The 21,042-nt window shown below is 36.7% G+C and overlaps 2 protein-coding genes across 6 annotated transcripts in view; both read left to right on the top strand.

Annotated features, from left to right (window-relative positions):
* Positions 1 to 10,357, top strand: part of LOC137647228 (uncharacterized) — a 13,213-nt gene extending 2,856 nt beyond the window's left edge. The window contains exons 3-4 of the mRNA XM_068380600.1: positions 3,303 to 3,482; positions 6,673 to 10,357. Of these exons, the coding sequence (XP_068236701.1) occupies positions 3,303 to 3,482; positions 6,673 to 9,031 (2,539 nt within the window). The 3' untranslated portion in view covers positions 9,032 to 10,357. The remainder of the gene's footprint in view (positions 1 to 3,302; positions 3,483 to 6,672) is intronic.
* A 3,069-nt stretch (positions 10,358 to 13,426) lies between these two features.
* The window catches only part of LOC137647227 (ribonuclease H2 subunit A-like), a 61,279-nt gene continuing 53,663 nt past the window's right edge, over positions 13,427 to 21,042 (top strand). Inside the window, exons 1-2 of one of the 5 annotated variants that reach the window (XM_068380595.1) lie at positions 13,427 to 13,584; positions 19,088 to 19,241. In XM_068380595.1, the coding sequence (XP_068236696.1) occupies positions 19,115 to 19,241 (127 nt within the window). In that variant the 5' untranslated portion in view covers positions 13,427 to 13,584; positions 19,088 to 19,114. Of the gene's footprint in view, positions 13,585 to 13,629; positions 13,712 to 19,005; positions 19,242 to 21,042 lie in introns of those variants that run through there. The other 4 variants (XM_068380596.1, XM_068380597.1, XM_068380598.1 and 1 more) reach the window with 4 other exon arrangements.

Raw genomic sequence — 21,042 nt, 5'->3', positions numbered from 1 at the left:
TAACCACACCAATTAAAAAATACCCTTATTTTCAACTACAACCTAGATCTTCCAGTGCTCAGACTGGTCCTTGACATGAGATCCCCATGTGCTGAAATTTTCCTGAACGCCGAGATATTCCAATTCGTTCACCTTATAGAGGCTGGAACAGGCGACATCTCAGATCCGATGTCAGCACTCGTACAAGACCAAGAGTCCCCATTGTTCTTGCTAGGTGTTGGCAAGGATCCTCTCTAAACACGGACAGGCACTCGCATGACCCTTCTATTCGCAACATCAACATCTTAGACCTTTCTCATCGTTTTATGCATATTTCTACGCTTACACTCGCTCCACTGTTGATGGAAGGGTCACTGGTTAGCAGCCAAAGATTTTCCCACCTGGTTTCAGTAGAAAAGGAAACATGGGGTGATATTATATTTTGGCTGACTGACGAGATCTTCTACAGGGATCCTGTTATTCATAGGCGTGTCCAATAAAGGATGAGGCACATCCAGGGAACAAGGAACACCTCAGAGAAGTAAGCACTTGCATATCAACCTACTGGTAGTTCAAGCTTCCCAAAAGAATTTGACAGGTCACTCAGTAGCCTTGAAGGACAATTCCACTGCCGTGACCTGCACAGACCCTTTGGACAAGCAGGTATGTACCTTGGCTGCCAACAAAATGATAGAGTTGTCAGCAAGATCCATTTTCAATAATAGAAATGTTCTGCCAGATACGCTCAATCACCAGGAGCACGGAGTAGCACCAGCGTGGTCCCCACAACTAAAAGGCTTCTAGCTCATTGTGAATCGCCATCAAAGGTCCTGTTTGCCTCCCAGTTGATTCAGAACTCACAGTATACTGCTCTTCAGCTCCAGGACATCTCACAGTAGACTGCTGCCAAGTTCTTGGAAGGTCGGCAGTGTTAGAGATGCCTTCCAACATATCCGTTACTTCTGGATGCTGTAGCCTTTCCCCCTATTTACCTAGCTTACTTACTACCCAAGTCTGATGACGAAATCGGTCTCAAGACAACCCTGGTGGCTCTACATGCTACATACTGGGTGGTATCTAGATTTGCTGATGCTCCTCTTCAATGTACTGGTATAACTACCCATATTTTGTTAGTGACATCGTAGAAAAGATATGTTAGGGCCTCTCTGAAATAGATAGCTGCTCTCCTCCTCTTCCCTCATTAAGGGAGCTCCTCTCAATTTCTGCAGTTAAAGGCTATCACTCGGCCTAAAACCAGATCATAGACTGAAGAGCTTTAGTCTCTCCCGTCCAGAGAATCTGCCATGCTCAGAAGTAGTTCCGGAGGTTTTCCTCTCCAAGAACACAAGCAGACCCTGTATGATCCCTAGACCAGGTATTAGATAGGATCTGACCCCAATACCACTCACGAGCCTTGACCTTGGCGTTGTGAATAGATGTACTGCATGACATTTCGTATGTCAAGGCTCATTCTCATGCTAGGGAGGCCTTCCTCTCCTTTGATCTGGAGTTTGTGTCAATATCCAGAATTTAGTCGTACACAACTCCAAATTCAAGTCTGTCCATTCCATCTTTACAAGTAGGCTTAAGGATGACTTGCTCCTCTGTCTTATAAAGGTATGACAACACTGCAAAGAGAGCTCAGCCCCATTGCGGAGCACTAGAGAATGTTCCCCATACCGAAAGAGTAAAGGGGAAGATATCCAAGAACATTGCTTCCTCTGACTTGTGCTCCATCAGGCATGCTGATAAAATGAGAGGATGGAAAAACCATCCCGGTTTGAGCGCACTAAGTCGGATATCAGATCTACCCTAACCATTGGGAAGAACCTGTCATTGGTGTTAGTCTTGAGGGCAGGAGTCTGGTACAACAGACATCCTTCATTGCCCACTATCTACGGGAGTTTACCCCAAGTCCCAGGGAACCTTACCGTTGGTCATGCGGTAGCTACTCAACAAGAAGCACATCGTACAAGATGATGTAAGCCTAGAAGGAGAAGTAAGAATTTCTGGCCTTTCTCCTTTTCTCCCTTGCCCCCTTTGGGGTGTAGCACTCATGTTATATGCGGGACAAGAAATTAGATGCAGGTAAGCTTCATGACCAAGTAACTTTTCTTTATAGACAAGTTTTGTACTGAAGGATCTCCCACATCCTTCCACACGAAGGGAAGGATGGAAGTAATGTATGCAAACCCATTTCTCATAATGACAGTACATTCAGACAACATATCCTTCCGAATATAGGTTCTTCCAGGACCGTCTACCAGTCTCGTGGTAGACCTAGCCTAATACCTGCATTATCTTCATGATTTGATAGTTAGAAGTTGACAGGAGTAATCACTTTGACTCTTGACATATCTTTGGTTAATAAACCATGTGCCAGTTTGTTTATAGGGACGTCCTCCTAAGTAGGAGTCTCCTATTAGAAAGAAATGGTTTGTATTTGTGTAGGAACAGATCACAAATTGGTAGTTATACAAACCTAAGTACTTTGAGTTACAGTGCACTGCCTGCCTCAATCACTCTGAAAGTCTTAAGATAAGATCAGAGTGAGGGTTATCTGGTGAGTGGGTGGGGCCTACCTTCCACGTGCCAAAAACTACACCTACCTCGCTAAAAGTTGAAACGGCCATTCCAGCATTGCTGAATTCGTGCTCATCTTGAAGAAGTCGGTTTTGTACTGTCTAGATAGGAAAAGTGCAAATTAAAACTTTCTGATTTTGCAATAAAACCAAATTCATTTTAATATGAGTATGTATCAAGTGTTGGGTAATAACACAATTTTTACCTAGTTGTAAATTGTCAATCATTTTGATTTATTTACTTGAATTTTACGGTATATTTGCCATACCACGTATTATAGATCCTTGCCTTATACTTTTATCATTCAAATCTGTACCATGAGTAATTGCAATGATTGGTTAAATTACCAGAAGTCCTTTATAATAGCAAATAGATTAAGGCAAAAACGCAAGAGCGGACTTGTGTCCTATGTAAGCCAACAAATGAGTTGTGATAAAAAATAAGAAATTGTAGATCACTCAAGTTATACTTTTATTATATGTATGGTGGCAAATGAGATAAAATGTTAGAACATTTGCCACCATAGCTGTTTTGGCTAATTTTTAACTTGGTGCCGGTCCCAAGCCCGGGTAAATGGGGAGGGTTGGCGGCAGGAAAGGCATCCGGCCATTAAAAGATTAGCCAAAACAACTATGGTGGCAAATGAGATCAAATTTTAGAACATTATCTTGATCTTTAATTTCCACAAACTCATTGCATCTCTGAATTAGAATTGTAAAACTCTTCCCCTTATCCAACAGGTCTTTGGGTGTTCTTACCTACGTCCTCCTGACGGGATTCTTGCCCTTCGGCGGCGATTCCGACCAGGAGACCTTTCTTCAGATTTCTCGAGGAGAGCTCGACTTCCCAGCAGAATTGTTCGAAGACATCTCCCCTGAAGCGATCGACTTCATGAAGCGTCTCTTGCTCAGACAGCCCGAGTTGGTCCCATCGCCGTTACTCATTCAGCTCTTCATCCATTACTCATTCATCTTTTTTATTCATTCATCCCATTCATTTTTATTTGTTCTTTTCTCTTTTTTTGACCGATTTCTTTCTTACTTTTTGAGTTCCCTGATGCCACTACCAAGACCTGTAAGTATGTGCTACATACCCGACATTCAGACAATATTTGAAATGTGATAAGGCTCAGAAATGGGTAAGTTGGAATTTCACGAAATGTATAGAGAAAAAGATGTGCAACAGAATTACTTCACAATTAATGTCTATTAAAATTCAAAATTGGAATGGGGTCGAATTAAAAATGTGTCTTTTTCTCTAGACATTTTTCCTAAATATTTGTAAATATGTAAATATTTATAATTACCAAGCTTTTGACGAATATATATACTTTTTAGATCTTTCTTGTGGGGTATTTGCATATCCACATGTGACCGAGACTAAAACTATTCTGAGAGAGGAAGGATCATAATCAAACAGTTATGGCCGTCTACTTAAGCATTCTTACATTCATTACTTATGATTTTAGATATCAAATAATAAGCCTAAAATTCAGTAATGTAAAAGTAGCTTCCTTTGAAAATTTTCAATGCTAACTTCTCTTATGTACATTTGGTGTAAATAAATTCAATATTACCAAAATTATTCAGCTTCCTAAAAGCAAATTCAATTACATATGAATGTTTTGACGGATGTTCAACTAAAGTAACCTATGAATCACATATAAATGTTCAAGAAACATATCCAATCTTAAAGTTGCTACTTTCAGAGATAATAAAGATAGTTTTAATTTCCCTCGTAACTGCCCCTTATCATTCAAGGAGTTCCCTCAGCTTAATGCTCTTCCTTGAAACCTCTCACAGGACCACTTCAGCAGCCTACCAGCTTTATATTATGTGATGGGACATTCGCTAGAAACAAAAGACTCGACGAGTTCTTTCTACCATTTTTACTACTGTTTTAACCTACTCTATGCCTGGGCTTCCATTTCTCGGAGTTTTCAAAACCTCTGATCCATAAACACCTATTTCTCAAAAAAAAAAAAAAAAAAAAAATATCTGCCTCCCATCCGTAAAGCAAGACTACCTGAAGCTGTGTCTTATCTTTTTACCTTAGATATGATTATTAGAAAAATAGTTAAACTACAGAAGTTTATCATGGCCTCAACTTTTTTTTTAATTTTTTTTACACCAGATTTACCTAAAACAACCGTTTTTAACAGGTTCCACTTTTATTTTTCATGCCGACATGTCATATGTTGAATTTAATGCTTAATTTAGGTTTTAATCTATTCTAAGCATTTTTTTTTATTATTCCGTCATTTATTGCAACATATCCAAAATAAATTAACAATTCCATATTTCATTGCAAATAAGCATCTAGCATATGGTTGTTCCTGTCCGGCTTTATTTTTTTTTTTTTACTCTTGCACCTATCCTTCAGTAGTTATTCTCTAAAGATGTAAATATATATATATATATATATATATATATATATATATATATATATATATATATATATTTATATATATGTATATATATATAAATATATATATATATATATATATATATATATATATATATATTTATATATATATATATATATTTATATATATGTATATATATATATATATATATATATATATATATATATATATATATATATATATATATATATATATATATATATATATATATATAAATGTGTGTATATATGTATGTATATCTATGTATATGTACATATACATGTGGGTAAATATATATATATATATATATATATATATATATATATATATATATATATATATATATACATATGTATATATACATATATATATGTACATATATACATATATATGTATATATATATATATACATATACATACACATACACATACACTACCTTCAGACTTCAGTCTCATATCTCATATCTCATATTCACATATTCGTTTTTATCTTCTGTTCACATTCAGACCTAAGAAGACAGTTGAACCAAACTGAATTTCTCCCCATACTATTTCAGTCAGACCTGCAAGCTCGGTCTCATTTCTCTTTACAATTTGAAAAAAAAAAAAAAAGATGATATGGTTACTCTATTACCAGAAGACAGTTGAACATCATACTTACAACAGGAAAAAAAAGCATGAAAAATAAGAGCAATGATCAGTAACTAAAAATGCAAAGGCAGTCCCAAATATGTAGCTCAGTATGTTCAATGGAAATACGGTGTCTCTACTTAACGTAGGTGTTATGGAACGGGGTTTGACCAGTAGTGAATTGGTTAAGGACAAACATGATCCTTCTATCTACCCTTCTTCACTAATTAATAACACCTATCTTCCTGAGAAACGCTCCATCATTGTTAGTTTCTTCTGTACCATCAGTCAAATCATATCCTCATTCACATCTCATTCTTTGGCAGCAAAATAATCTTTACTTTTATCGCTTTTGCCTGCACTGAAGAATTGGACCCCTAGCTATTAACACTTTCAATGTATTTTAAAAAGAAGTGAATGATACATTTTAAACCCATCTGTTATTAGTAACATTTTTATGTGTGTATGATAAATTCTGGTTTGTTCATGTTTGAAAACAAATTAAATTAGATAAATCTTTGCAAACTATTTCACTTCATTTCACATGCTAATAATTGATCAATTACTTCTCAAGGAATTCCATACTGATTCATTTTAATATATCAATATACAATATGCATTCCAATGTTGTAATAAGTTTAAAAATTTAACTTTTGAAAAGATAGAATATCGAAGCAGCTAATTTAAATGTATCATGATAATTCTACACGAGTTGGTGTGTAAGACAGAGAGAGAAAAATTAAACTATAATATGCTTGTCCATGTTCTTCATGAATTATATTCTTTAGTGGTCTATATGCTTGCCCATGTTCTTCCGGAGTTATATTCTTTAGTGGTTCATATGCTTTTCCATGTTCTTCCGGAGTTATATTTTTAAGTGGTCCATATGCTTTTCCATGTTCTTCAGGAATTATATTATGTAGTGGTCTATAAGCTTGTCCATGATCTTCAGGAATTGTAGTCTTCTATGATCTTTAAGGCTATGGTTTTAAATGTGTATCTGCAGTCTCTTTTATGTGATTCAAATAATCTAATCTCTTTTTGATAAAATACTTACAACGTCAAATCCATTTCAGGAGAAGGATGAGTGCAAGGGAATGTCTCAGCCACCCCTGGATGAAGAAGGATATCAAACGACCAACCACTTTAGACATCCCTCCATCAGCTTTGTGCACACCAGCAACCAGTGCTAACCCTAGTATTCCACCAGCACCTGTGCCACCCACCCCAGCACCGTCTACACCAGTAATTGCAGAAACACCCACAGAAATTGTTTCTCCAACTCGGGATATTGGTCTGCCTCCATTCCATCCCAACACACCAGTTAAGCAATATCCCCCATTCTTCGGATCTACATCTACACTCGCTTCCCCTGTCACGGCTATGCCACCTGTACCTCAGACACCTCTACAAAGGCAAGAGTCTCGTCCATACAGACCTAACTTGGATCGCCTGAAAAGCATGTCCAAATCCCGCGAGGTTCTTTCAGAAAGAATTCAGATGTCTAATCTCAAGAAAACAATATCTAAATCCAGAGAAAGGCTTTTTGATGTAAAGCTTGGGCTTTCCAAATCACGAGAGAGGCTCATGGGTCTTCGATCTTTCTCTCAATCAGTTGAGGTTCTTTCAGTTCTTTCACAACTCAACCAGGAGAATGCTATGTACCAGAGTTGCAATAACATTTCTTTGCCCATGGTTGAGCCATCTGATGAGAGTGAAATTCCTTGCAGAATGTACAAAAGTCTAGCAGCCATCGATCAGATTGATGATGAATGCACACACAAGCTTGGGTATTTTGAGTCCAAATTTGCCAAAGGCAGTGAAGAGTACAATGATAGGCTTACAAGACATAATACAAACATGAACAGTTTCATTATCACACAAGATACTCCAAGAGCTATAAGTGACATTGGTAGTGAAGCTCGTCTCCGTGGTGGAGGAAGAGGTGGACGCGGTGGAGATGTATGTGATAGGAGATGCCCGCGCCACACCCACAGACAGCCAGAACCACAGCCTACCCAGAAAATACCCAAGGTGAACAGAGCTGAAAGAATGAAGAGAGATGCCCAGAGAAGACGAAAGGAAAGAAAAGAGAGGGAAAGAGAAGAGAAAGAAAAACAGAAAAGCCACACCGTCACTGATCCAGAGGTGACTACTCGTTCAAGTATTAAGCCACAAGAAAAAACTGATGGAGCGTCTTCACCAGTTGGACGTCGAGGTTCTGTATCACATGTAGAACAACGCTTGGCAGAAAGACACGAGAGACAACAAGAACGTCTTGAAAGGCAAGAGAGAGAAGAAAGGAGAGGTAGCTTTAGTAGCAGAAGGCGTGGTTCAGTAGATATCGACAGGGCAAACTTTAACGAAAAGTCAAAAACAAGCAGACATAGCATTAACCTCGGAGTTTCCCATGAAAGACCAAGAAGTACAACACCAACAAGGAAAAGTAGAAGTAAGAAAGATTCTGATGAAGGGAGTGATGTTTCTAAAGCTTCATCCATGGAAAGTGTGGAGGGCAATTTAGACAGCCCAAGAATTAGCACTAGACGCAAGAGACCCACGTCTTTAGAGCTACCTGAAATTAGAATATTCCAGGATGATGGTAAATCAGAACCTCAAAGAGGAGATGTCAACGATAATTTTGTGAAGCAGGAAGTGCGAGGAGATATTGATGAAGCCTATGTATCATTAGATGAGCCCAGTTCATTAAACCGAAGCAAAAGCATGGAAAGCAATGCATCAAATGAATCTGATAATACAGTCACTGAATTGAAAGAAGAAACGAGAACACAAGATATAATGGAAGCAATACAAAATGCAAGCCTTGCAAAACAAAATGATCCAAAAAATGAAAAAGAAAACTGTGAAATTAAAAATGAGCCCAAGCAGCCAATGGAAGAAAAGAAGACTTCAGAAGCTACAGAAAAAGTTTGGGAACCTTCCTCAAATTGTGAAAGTGTTAGTTCAACTGAGCTTGCAGTTATTCAAGAGGAGGACTGCCCCCTCACGTTGAAGTCGATAGTACCATCTTACGTGAGGTCAATTTCAACAAGCAGTGATATTGGGAGTATGATCAGTGAAGGAAGTGAAGGTTCTGTTGATCCCGATGAATCTCTTCCTCGTAGTCCCAGCACAGACTCAGAACTCCATCCAGATTGGAAGGGTAGAGGGAGATCATTAAGTATACAGCATGGATATACCCAACCTTCAAAGAACAGAGGAAGATCTAGATCAAATTCCGTTCATCACGAGCCACCTGTCAGCAACCGTGCCAGACCTTGGGGAGGTATCTGCAATGGATCGATTGCAAGAGCTTTGGAAAAATTCAACATTAAGGATGATGACATCACACCTGTGGGCCGTAGTATCCACAATAGGCGTATGTCATCCCCGGCGATGTCTCCATCAACAGAAAATACTCCACCTTTTCAGTAAAAGTATTTAGTCAGCTAACTCACCCACCAAACATGAGAACAAGATAATAATTATTGTACAGTTTATAATAATCTCTGTGAGAGTGTTATTATCTTCTTGAACCTATAAATCAGTAAAGTACTGACATCTCTTTTTCATTGGATTTGTCAGTAAGAGAATGTTTTAATAATTATGATCATTTGTCAAATGTTTACCAAAGCTTGTCCATATCCCCTAGTCAAGTACTTACTTCTTACTGTTGAGAATACTGAATTTCATTCAATTCCAAATAGTAAGTGCTCTTGAAAGAATACTAAATATATTTTAATTTTAATGTTGACTTTAAAGTCGAGTACAGTACTTACAATGTTGCCAGTGGTATGTTAGATACATCTGCCATAAAAGCTAGACCATTACTCAGGAGGTTATACAGTAACTGTAACGTTAAGAAACCTCCCCTCATACAAAAAATGCCAATTATTTTTAACCAAATGTGCCTTCAGGCTCGGCAGTCAATGAGGCTTAGTTGTTAACTAGAAAACCTACTTCAAATCCCTTGCTGCCAGTCTGTGCACGTCTGACATGGTGCTTGTCATAAAACGGGTAATAAAACTTCCTTTCTTTCTTTGCTGGTGCTACAGCCATTACACCTGAACTTGTCTTAAGATATTCTTCCACAGTCTTCTTGAGCTTTGAAGCTTCCTTAGTCTAATATTTTCTCTCTTAATTATTTGGCTATTGCTTCTATAATATTTTGTTTATCGTCACCTTATGATTTTTGTGTTGAAATTTGTTGTTGTATCCAATTGTTAGTTCTTGTGTAAAAATATCTGAATTTCTGAAAAAAAAATGTATTTTTATAGTGAAAAAAAGATAAAAATCTGCTCATCTAATCATGTCATCATAGGGTATAGAATTCATATTGCATCTTATATTTTACACGAATGTGTTGCCTTCCTGTCTCCTGTCCTCTATATTTCTGAAATTCAACTGCTCTATTCTGTATCTTTATTTTCTAATGTAAACCAATAAAAGCAATAATTGAGGCTCATTGAATATGAAGTCAATTTAAGTGCATTAGTTAGAGAATATGTTAAGTAAAGGAGGATATCTAATTGCTGTCATTCTCATATTCTCATTTTCCTCTGTAAGGGAGCTTGTGAGTATAATGGTATAAACCTTGTTGTTCCTGGAACAGCAGTTTACAATATTATCTCCTCTCCAGTTCCAAAGAAATTGAGATTGAATGAAAAGCAGGGTAAGGCTTCCTCCAAACATTTCTCCAAGTCATGATTTTAGTTTATGTATATCCATATACCAGTTTTTTGTCCATAAATAAAAACTTGTGCGAAAATATCTTGATCATTTACTCATTCCCTCTGATTGTGTTCTGGTCATAAACTACCATCTGAAGGTAGTCCATTGTTACCGATGACAACATTTAACTCTGACGACCGATGGATCCAATATAAATTCTGAAAGTCTTCACCCCTGACGTAATATACAGTATATGTCCCCAGTTAGATTTTTTTCAAATATTAAAAATCGAATTGCGTGCTTAAGCAAATACTAGATCTTATGCTAGTGGTGGAACCTTATTTTAACTATATTGTTATGATCTGGAATAACTGATAAACTTACGAATCTGCTACGTGCACCAAATGCTACAGTCTGCCACTTTTTCCTCACTTTGCTTTGCTAAGAGTGTAAAGCACATGTGTCTATTTTGGTATAGCTAGGCTGGATATACACCCTTGATCGTTAATTTACTTTATACTTTACCAAACGTTGGATGAAGGCTTTTGGAACACTTCAGTGACGTTAGTGATCAGAAGAATCTTTTACAGTTCTTGTGACTTTTAAGGGACCACACCAGTGACTTGGATTTTCTCTGGAAAAGCAAGATGATTCAAGTATAAGTTCTCCTTCAACATCTGAGCAGAACTTATGCGTTTTAGAATCGTACAGCAAACATAACACCAAATAAAATCAAGTTAAAGTAGCTGAGAGACTTATTCAGACGAAAATATAAGATTCAAGATCCGAGTGCTTACCAAGTGGTGAGTGACAAGTGTGGTAGGGTGGTGTTGGTGAAGGTGTTTATCATTTTATTCATGATGAAAAAATGTGCACGTGTTGGTGGATGCAGGCCACCTACTGTAAAAGGGCCATTGTTGGTGCTCTAGAAGCTTTTTTTACGTTATGTTGGGAGTGGTTTTGGAACTATTGGTGTTGATGGTCATTTATAGTGTTTTAGGGAGCACCCAAAATCAAAATTCTGGCCATCTGTGATACTAATTGCAGATGACCCTTTCCTCTGAGTAAAGAGCTGCAGAGGATCCTCACTGGTATCCATACATCTGTGCAGTGCAGTGCCATGCAAAAAGCCTTTCACTCTGATGAGATACTGTATAGTCTCCAACTGTGAAGAGCAATGGAAGCTAATAAGTTGTGGTACCTCTGCAAGTGGAGCTCACAAAACAGGCTAGGCCATAAGGGCAGTTCTTTCGGTATCTTAATGAGGAGTCAGGGAGTCGCTAGTCAAGGGTCATCATGAGATCCAATGTCGCCAACAGTCTGCTTTTTTTGGTCGGCAGTAAGTCAGAAGGGTGGAAAGGCATACCTGTTCATGTTGCTCCAGGGGCGTTAGAAGGCATCTCTCCAATGATGCTAGTGGGTGTAGAATGGACGAGCAGAATACTGATAGCTTCTTGTTCAGCTGCCTGGAAAACAGGTCAATCAACCCTAGAGACTAAGCATGTGCAACAATTGCAGAGAGGTTCTAACTGGAGAAGTATCCCTACAACACACCAATCACAGAAGATGACGCACTTCCCCTGGTAGACATATAGCAGATGTATGCTGTATTATATATATATAATATATATATATGTATATATATATATATATATATATATATATATATATATATATATATATCTATATATATATATATATAGATATATATATATATATATATATATATATATATATATATATATATATATACACATATATATATATATATATAGATAGATATATAGTCTTTAGAGGATTGTTTCCTCCTTGTCCCTCCTTGCGTCATTAGGGACTCGGCCAAACTTTATTGGTACTGCTAGAGTGCTACAGCCAACCCTCCCCCATCTTCCACCATGAAATATGTTTCATATGAGTACACCCCTATTGCCGCTACCTCAGTGGTCACCTTGTAGCAGCAGAGCCCATCAGAACTGTCATAATCGCTCCCCATTAATTTCTATTCTTAGCACACTTTTGCCTCTCCTATCTATTCTCCTGTCACCTAGGGATCGCTTCACTCCATCCATGCACCCAAAACATTGGCCTTCCTCTTGCACTTCTCCCATCAACTCTTGCATTCATCACCTTCTTCAGCATACGACCATTTTACATACTCTCCTCATGGCTAAACCACCTCAACACTCATGTCCCCTTCAGCTGCTAATTCATTATTCGCTGTTATACTTCGTTCCTAATATTATCCAACTTAAATACACAAGCCATATTCCTCAGACACTTCATCCCGAACACATTCAGTTTCTGTCTCTCACTTGTCATTCCCCACAACTCTTATATCTCTCAGGAATAGAATAATAAAGTGGAGATGGGATTCCCAGTCCCCTCGTCCTCATACGACACACAAGGATACGTTGTTGCTATGCCCTCACAGTTAGTAGTACTACTATACGCATCCAGATGTTTTCAAACTACCAGGACTTCTTTAACAACACCTAACCTTCGCACCATCGCACCGTTTTCCTTCCTGCACAAGGTGGTAATGAAAAACTAATAAATATACAAGACAACTTTATAAGCTAATACATCTAAACCGTTTAGTAAGAAACTCGTTGCATAGATATTCTGATGAAAAGGATTGAAAGAGTTTCATACATAAATTGTGTTTAAGTAATATTTGATATGGAACATAAAATGCGTTAAGTTATGCACTTATGCAGGAATGCCACATATATTAATAGAGGGAAATAATAAGCCTAAAGTAAATAGATAAAAAATATGAAAAGAAGGAAAATAAATTTAAAGGGATAATAGATTTTTAAAAATAATGTAAAGACATTGTGGAGAGATTTCATATCAAAATAAAAATTAATCATAACTAGGTTATTTATAACAAACTTAATTATGGGATTGAAAAGTTAAATTTTAAGGATTTAGAACCAGGAAAAGAATAGAAATCTAGAATGCTACAGATAATTCATAGGAGTTATTAAAGAAATAATGTAAAAATGCGAGTTTGTCCTACAGCAGACTACAGTACTTTATTATGCAATTACTATAATAAAACCTTCTGTACAATTAATCAGTGGACTACTTGAAAAGAAAGCACCACATTATGGTTTTAGGAGACTGCATGAAGGCAATCAATCGTTAGTTTGGGTCTGTCTGTTCGCAAATCAAGAATACTAGGCTAAGCCAGCTCCATTTGCGGGTGATAAATAGTCGAAAGTTGTAAATTTTCTTGTGTCGATTGTATTTTTGTTTCGGTAAATCTTATCCTAAAATTAAAAAATTGGAGCCACGGGTTGTTACATAACCAGGTAAGATAAAGATTTTCAGTTCTGGAGTGTATAAGTAGATATCCGGACTATTGTTTGCATCCTACTTGAGAGAGGGAGTTCACATCACAAGAAGGCGAAACACCTGCAAATTCTTATTCTGAATGAGGTAAAAGGGTAATAGGCCTAACCTAAGTGCATAAGGGTTTTATTGAACGTTTTGAAGTGCTGTGATGTAGGGCCGATAGGAAACTTGTAGGGGTTTTTTTTTTAAATGAAGCCTCCTCATGACCCTGCCGGTAAGGAGGAAGAGTGAGTTTAAACAGTAGTTTTGTTTTCTCTCGACCAAAAACATGGATGTTGACTCACATTCTTATGTTATTCTCCATGTGGGTGCTGTACCTCTTTTATAAGCCTATCCTAAATGCATAAGGGTTTTATTGAACATTTTCGAAATGGTATGATGTAGGTCATGATAAGAAATTTGTAGGGGATTTTAATATCAAGGGCCCAACAGTAAGGGAAATCTACCACCCTACGTTAGGTTAAGAGGGTGTGTGATTACGTTAAACAGTAGTTCTGTGATATCTCTCAACCAAAAACATGAATGTTAACTCACATTCTTGTTGTTCGATATGTGGGTGCTGTATCTCTGTTATAGGCCTAACCTAAATACAAAAGGGTTTTATTGAACATTTTCGAAGTTATACAATGTAGGTCATGATAGGAGATTTGTTGGGGGTTTTAATATCAAGCCTCCCCAAGGTCCCAATGGTAAGTAAGTAAGACCTATCACCCTACGTTAGGTTAAGAGGGTTTGTGGTTACGTTAAACATTAGTTTTGTGTTTTCTCCCAACTCCAAACATATGTTGACCCACATTTTTATGTTGTTCTTCCTGCTGGTGCTCTATCTCTGAAACTAATAATTTCCAATAGGGATGAAGGTATTTTCGATCAAAACGTTGATATTACAGTATCATGAAGAGCCTGTTATATTATTTAAGAGAATCCAGACCTGTAAACTAAATTTACGCTTTGCATCAACACTTAGTATGAAGTGCATAAAACCAGATACATTATATAATAGATGACCATATAAATATATAACAAGAAAATGTTAAGATGTTGCAACATTGGATTTTGAGATGATTTTTTAATGCAGATCCAAGGTAAAAGCTATTGTATGTCAAATACTGTAACCTACGCTAAGTCCACGCTTACAACATTCTAATTGTTTACCACACCATTATTTTACAATCAATTTGATGACTTCCCTTGTGACATTAGTTGTATCGAGTGGGAAATTCAGGAATGAAAACTAAATAATTTAAAAGGTAAAAGGAAGCCATACCAAAAACTAGAGGGATCAAGTAAGCTACTGTAGAAAAAATTGGGTACCTGCTAAAAATTGTGAGTTCCTGGTTCCTATCCTAGATGCTCACTCTGCAATATAATTTTGCAGCAACTCTTATCAGTCAATTAAAGCCTTAAGCTGCAAGGATTGAGAAGGACCGGGCCAACCATTACCCAACTAGGAATCCTAATAAGTGGTGTCAGTGTTGACTCCTCAGTTCAGTTATGATGCAGCATTATGGTACAGTTTGAATATTTTTATTTTCAATGCAATGACAATAAAGGGTCTTATTTCAATATAAACAGAAGATTCGGTTTCAAGATCAGTTATAATGCTATTGTAAATTATGTGACCCATAAAAAAGGAATGCTAAATACTTAGATTTGCACACACAAATTCAACTCTTCCTATCCCCTCTGAGTGGTACCTCTTAGGGTATTCCTCTCTTACCATAGGGACAGGGAGTGATCGAGTAGTTATACGTCTGGCAATTTTTCTAAACGGGACCAGAAATAAAGTAGAGAACAAACTGAAGTAGAGGATAATTAAAAAAAAAAGTAAGAAAAAGAAAAGGGACATGGGCAGGACATATAATGGAAATGGCAGATAACAGAATGGGTCCCTAGAGTTTGCAAAAGAAAGAAGGGAAGGAAGAGAAAAGGATGAAGATTAAATAAGGAAGTTTGCGGGTGTGGACTCGTAGAGGTCCTCAAACAGCTGCAAGTGGAAGGACATGTCAGAGGATTTTGTTCTGCAGCGGACAAGTAATGGCTAATGATGATTATACAGTATGGGGTTGCTGTGTGTTTAGAATTATCTTCATATTCTAATTTTTAATCCGTTTCTATCATTATTACTAGCCAACCTACAACGATAGGTAGGAAAGCAGGATGCTGTAGGCACAAGGGCTCCAACAGGGAAATATAGCCCAGTTAAAAAGGGAAATAAGGAAATGCATATGCATTGTGAAAAGTATTGAATAACTAATACATGTGGTAACATCCCTGACTGGTGATCTTCAGACTAGGGGTTGAGTCCCACTCAAACTTGTTAGTTCCTTTGGTCGCTGCAGCCTCACCATCCTACCATCCTTTTGAGCTAAGGATGGGGGTTTGGGGGACTATAGGTCTATCAGCAGCTATTGCCTGGCTCTCTTTGGTCCTAGCTTGGTTGGATATGGGGCCGGGTGCTGATCATATGTATATATGGTCAGCCTTTAAGGCATTGTCCTGCTTAATAGGGCAATATCACTGGCCCTTGCCTGTGCCATTAATGAGTAGCCTTTAAACCTTTAAAATGGACATTGAAATAAAAATGACATTTATAAACTGGGAGAGACTTCACTTGTGTCACCCTATTCAACATGAAAAAGTATTTGCTGCAAATTTGAACTTATGAAGTTCCACCAGTTCAGCTGCAAGAAAAGAAGATCATTCCACAATCTGGTCACAGCTGAAATAAAACTTTTAGAATACTTTGTAGTATCGAGCTTTATGATAGCTGGAGAAGGCATCTTCTTCCAGATCCAACCTCCTCATATATATATATATATATATATATATATATATATATATATATATATATATATATATATATATATATATATATATGTATATATATATATATATATATATATATATATATATATATATATATATATATATATATATATCTATAGTAGGAATGACATGATAGATAGACGTTAACAATAAGGGAATGGGTTCCTCGAGACTGTAATTTTTTATAAGTAGGAGAAGTAAGAGAAGACGATGGAATGATGAGCTTTTAAGAAAATATTTGGGTAAAGACTATCGTAGAAAAATCATAAGCAGACGGAAGTGCAAGAACATGTCTGAGGCTTTTGTCCTGCAGTGGGCTAGTCGAGGCTGCTGCTGATGATGATGTATTAATGTGTACGTACTGTATACATATACTGTATGTATGTCTATACAGTGTATATATATTCATCCTAACAAATTAAAATTTGTAGATGACAGTTCTGTTTTGTAAATCGTGGGAGGAATTACAAATGATAGAAAACCTGTATAGAGAAAACAAAAATGTAGGACTGAAAATCAAAATTAATTAAACTAAGGTCATGTTCAATGAAATACAGAAACAAGTAGGTGTTATGAACGAACCTATACAGATTGTTAATGAATATACATAGGTCGGTCTACTTGAAATAGATGGTGTTTCCCCAGGACACAAGACTGAAATTGAAGAATAATCATGGGATGTAGGTCTAGAGCTTTTGGTAATCAAAATGAGATCATAAAAAATGTAAACTGCCACTTTCTCCATAAAGAAAAGTTTTAATCAGATAGTCCTACCAGTATTAACTTATGTATCCGAAACTTGGAGTATTACTAAAGCCTCAGAACATAAGCTAGGTACAGTTGAAAGGACTTTGGAAAGAATTGTGACGAGAATAACGCACACAGACAGAAAAAGATAAGCGTGGATACGAGAGCAAAATCCCATCTTTCTTCCAAAAGTAGGACATGGCTGATGCCTTTGTTCTATAGTTGACTATTAATGGCTGATTATTTTATTACTGCTAGCTAAGCTACAACCCCGGTTACAAAAGCAAGATGCTATAAGGCCAGGGGCTTCAACGGGGAAAGTAGCCCAGTGAAGAAAGGAAATAAATACACTACAGGAGAATTAGTGAATAATTAAGATTAAATGTTTTGAGAACAGTAGCTATATTAAAATGAATCTTTCATATATAAACTTTAAAAGCTTAAAAAAAACAAGAAGAGAAATGAGATGGAGTAGTGTGCCTGAGTGTACCCTCAAGCAAGAGAACTCTACTCCAAGATAGTGGAAGACCATGGTACAGAGGCTATGGCACTACCCAAGACTAGAGAACAAAGGTTTGATTTTGAAGTGTCTTTCTAGAAGAGCAGCTTACCCTAGTCTATCCTACTCTTACCAAGAGGAAAGTAGCCACAGAACAATTACAGTGCAGTAATTAACCCTTTGCACACTATATATATATATATATATATATATATATATATATATATATATATATATATATATATATATATATATATATATATATATATAGAGGCCTATATATATATATATATATATATATATATATATATATATATATATATATATATATATATATATATATATATATGTATATATATATATATATATATATATATATATATATATATATATATATATATATATATATATATATATATATATATATGGGGTAATCTCAGTGTTGTCAGGACTCAGGTGGATGAGAATGTGGAAAGAATGGGCCAGACTATTTAGTGTATGGGTAGGCAAAGTAAAAATGAGGCGTAACCATAGAGAGGGATCCAGTGTAGCACTGTCTGGGCAGTCAAAGTACCCAGTAACTCTAGGGGTAGTATATCAGATGCATATTTGAAGTTGATTGTGATATGGAAATGTACTAAGGCAAATTAATCTTTTATCACATTTATCCGATATTATTAGTAGTTAGGTATGTTTTGGTCTATATAGCTTAGAAATAGGCAAAAAGTATATACTGTAGATAGTGAAGAGGTAAGAACACAGAGAAAGGAAGAATTCTAGAGATTTAAAATATAAGTTTTAATGAAATTCGGCGAAAAAATAGAAGAAATTATAGCAAAAATTACCAAGTTAATGTTTATGAATGACAATGGCATAAGCATACGAGATTACATAGGTGAACTGAACAACAAGGAAGCAGTCATAGCAATAAATCCACTTAAATTATAGAAGCATGAATTTATTTAATAGATTTTGTTAGTTGTGGAGAGAGGAAGGTGATATAACAGAACAAATGTTTGTTTATAGAGAATTAAGAAAATTTAGAACTAGCAGCAGAGAATTGAGGAAATTAGAATTGGGAACCAAAGAAGTTGCCCTATGTATTATACATGCCATGGAACTTGAGAATAAAAGTAGAAGTTAACTAATAATATTTAACTTTTTCTGTAAATTGTAATGCTTTGCACTTATTCATCTAGTAGTGTGGTTACATCCACAATCACTGTGTTATGATCCTTGTGTAGTGAGCGATGATGAATCTGGTCCTTGAAATCGACCTAGGTTACATTAATACATTAGCCCGTAAGAAGAAGAAGATGCTGGAGGTTAAGTTAACAGAAGAGCGGGAATAAGTGAATGATTAACAATTCAGTCTCATTTTGTAGTACGATCTCCACATTTTTGTCTTCGTTATGGACTTATCCAAGTATACCGAAAAAAACTGGGAGAATCTCTATGTAGATGCAGATGTTCCTGAAGTCTGTAAGAATGAGCCCTGTGTTCTAGGTGTTGACGAAGCTGGAAGGGGACCTGTTTTGGGTAAGTCTGTCAGCTCATTTTGTTATTGTACTTCAAAATATGGGACAATTATTAGCTAAAACCAAGATTTGATTCGTAATATTAAAATTATATTTACATTATAGTGTTTCTTATGAAACTAATTTTTGTTAATTGTTAATAAATTATAATTTTTTTACACTAGCACCACCACCATATATGGTGATGCATGTATTGGGGTGTAGGAGCCTTTGTATATCAGTGGCCAGTTCCTCACACGTTGATTAAAAATGGATATCGACTAACCTCGACTTTCCCCCTAACCTAACCTACAAGTCGTGTCCTTACCTACTTAACTAACGGGGTGGCTGATGCCCCCCTGCGACCCCCTTTATACTGCCGTATTCTAAGTTAGACGCAAACATACATGCTGGTGGCCGCTATCATACATACACCTCGGGGTGTATGTATAACGACAGAATTCCCTATTTTCAACCCTATCGCAAACGTGATAAAAAAGAAAAAACTTCAAAATGTTCGCGATATCCCCAGGTAAATACTTATCCTATATAGTGTAGAATTATATTGAAAGTCATCTAAATTGCTATGAAATTTATGCCAAACAAGTTCTGTACCTCACTCCCTTAGTTCATAGATTTCATTGTAGATAACTGTTTTATCGATTCAGTCGTGATTTAGCGGCAAAAGTCTGAACCAAACATTGGGCTCGGTAATTTAAAGCGACCCAATCAAACACTGCCTGGCTGGGGAAATTGCCGGAGTGCTTTTTTTTTATCCAGTCAGAATTTAATATATTCAAAATTCGAACAGGGTAGTGGGAGCATTAGGCTGGGTGTGGATGCTCATTCTTAGCCCCCATGGAGACGCAAAGAGGGCAACCTTATTGGTGTAAGAGCGAAGAAACTTGTGATTCATTTATAATTTAATTGTATGATAGGTTCTCCGCTATTTACATTACCTTGAAACGATATTTGAAGGATACTGGCTGTAAACGGAAGCCATCCCTGGAATTTGTCAAACCCGTTTGGTGGTCAATGTCCGTGATTCTGGAAGTCCTGCTCGGTCCCATCATCCTATTCTTTCTTCGCTAATTGCCAGTTCATCTCACTCACCACAAAAAAAGATGATGTAATTTGTGAAGAAGATACCACGCTCCTCCTCTAGGTAAGTAGGTAAGGACACAGCTCGTTGGTTAGGTTAGGTAGTGTTATCGTGTAGAAGTTATGCAGAACACCCAACGCAGGTTTTGTAGTACAATGGCCATGGCTTACCTTGAAAATTTTTAGGAAATTTAGGGTGTATGTGTGATAACAGCTATCTCTATGTGCGGTGAGGGGTGGCTAAGAATACAGCAGTTTAACTTATTGGGTAAGGACACGGCTTGTAGGTTAGGTGGTCACTGATATACAAAGGCTCCAGAAATTCCTACTTTCTATGCACGAAGTAGGTCCGGTCCATCATTATACAAAGGTTCCCATATATTCATACCCTAGTCTCGACGGTCCTCTTGCTTTATCACTCTCTGAGATTTACCATTTGTTACAAACAACTAGTTTTCCCCCTTTGAAATTATCTTTTTTTACTTTCCATTTTACAGTAGTATTAAAGCCTGGCTGCCATTTGCATTGCTAGATGTATTTTCATGCCAGAAAATTAACCACTATATTTCACTTGAAACAGACAGGAATGCAGTACAACCTAACCTGATTTATGATCCTGTCATTACCTACCAGGGGCCTATGACCCCCCTTACCTTAACCTCCATGGCTTACCTCATTGTTTTGAGGTGTAAATTTAATTTGTTCCGTAACTGAATACAAAC

The sequence above is a fragment of the Palaemon carinicauda genome, chromosome 9, assembly GCF_036898095.1.
Source record: "Palaemon carinicauda isolate YSFRI2023 chromosome 9, ASM3689809v2, whole genome shotgun sequence".
Lineage (NCBI taxonomy): Eukaryota > Metazoa > Arthropoda > Malacostraca > Decapoda > Palaemonidae > Palaemon > Palaemon carinicauda.
Note: the sequence above shows the minus strand (reverse complement) of the source record. Positions and strands in the feature narration are given on the sequence as shown.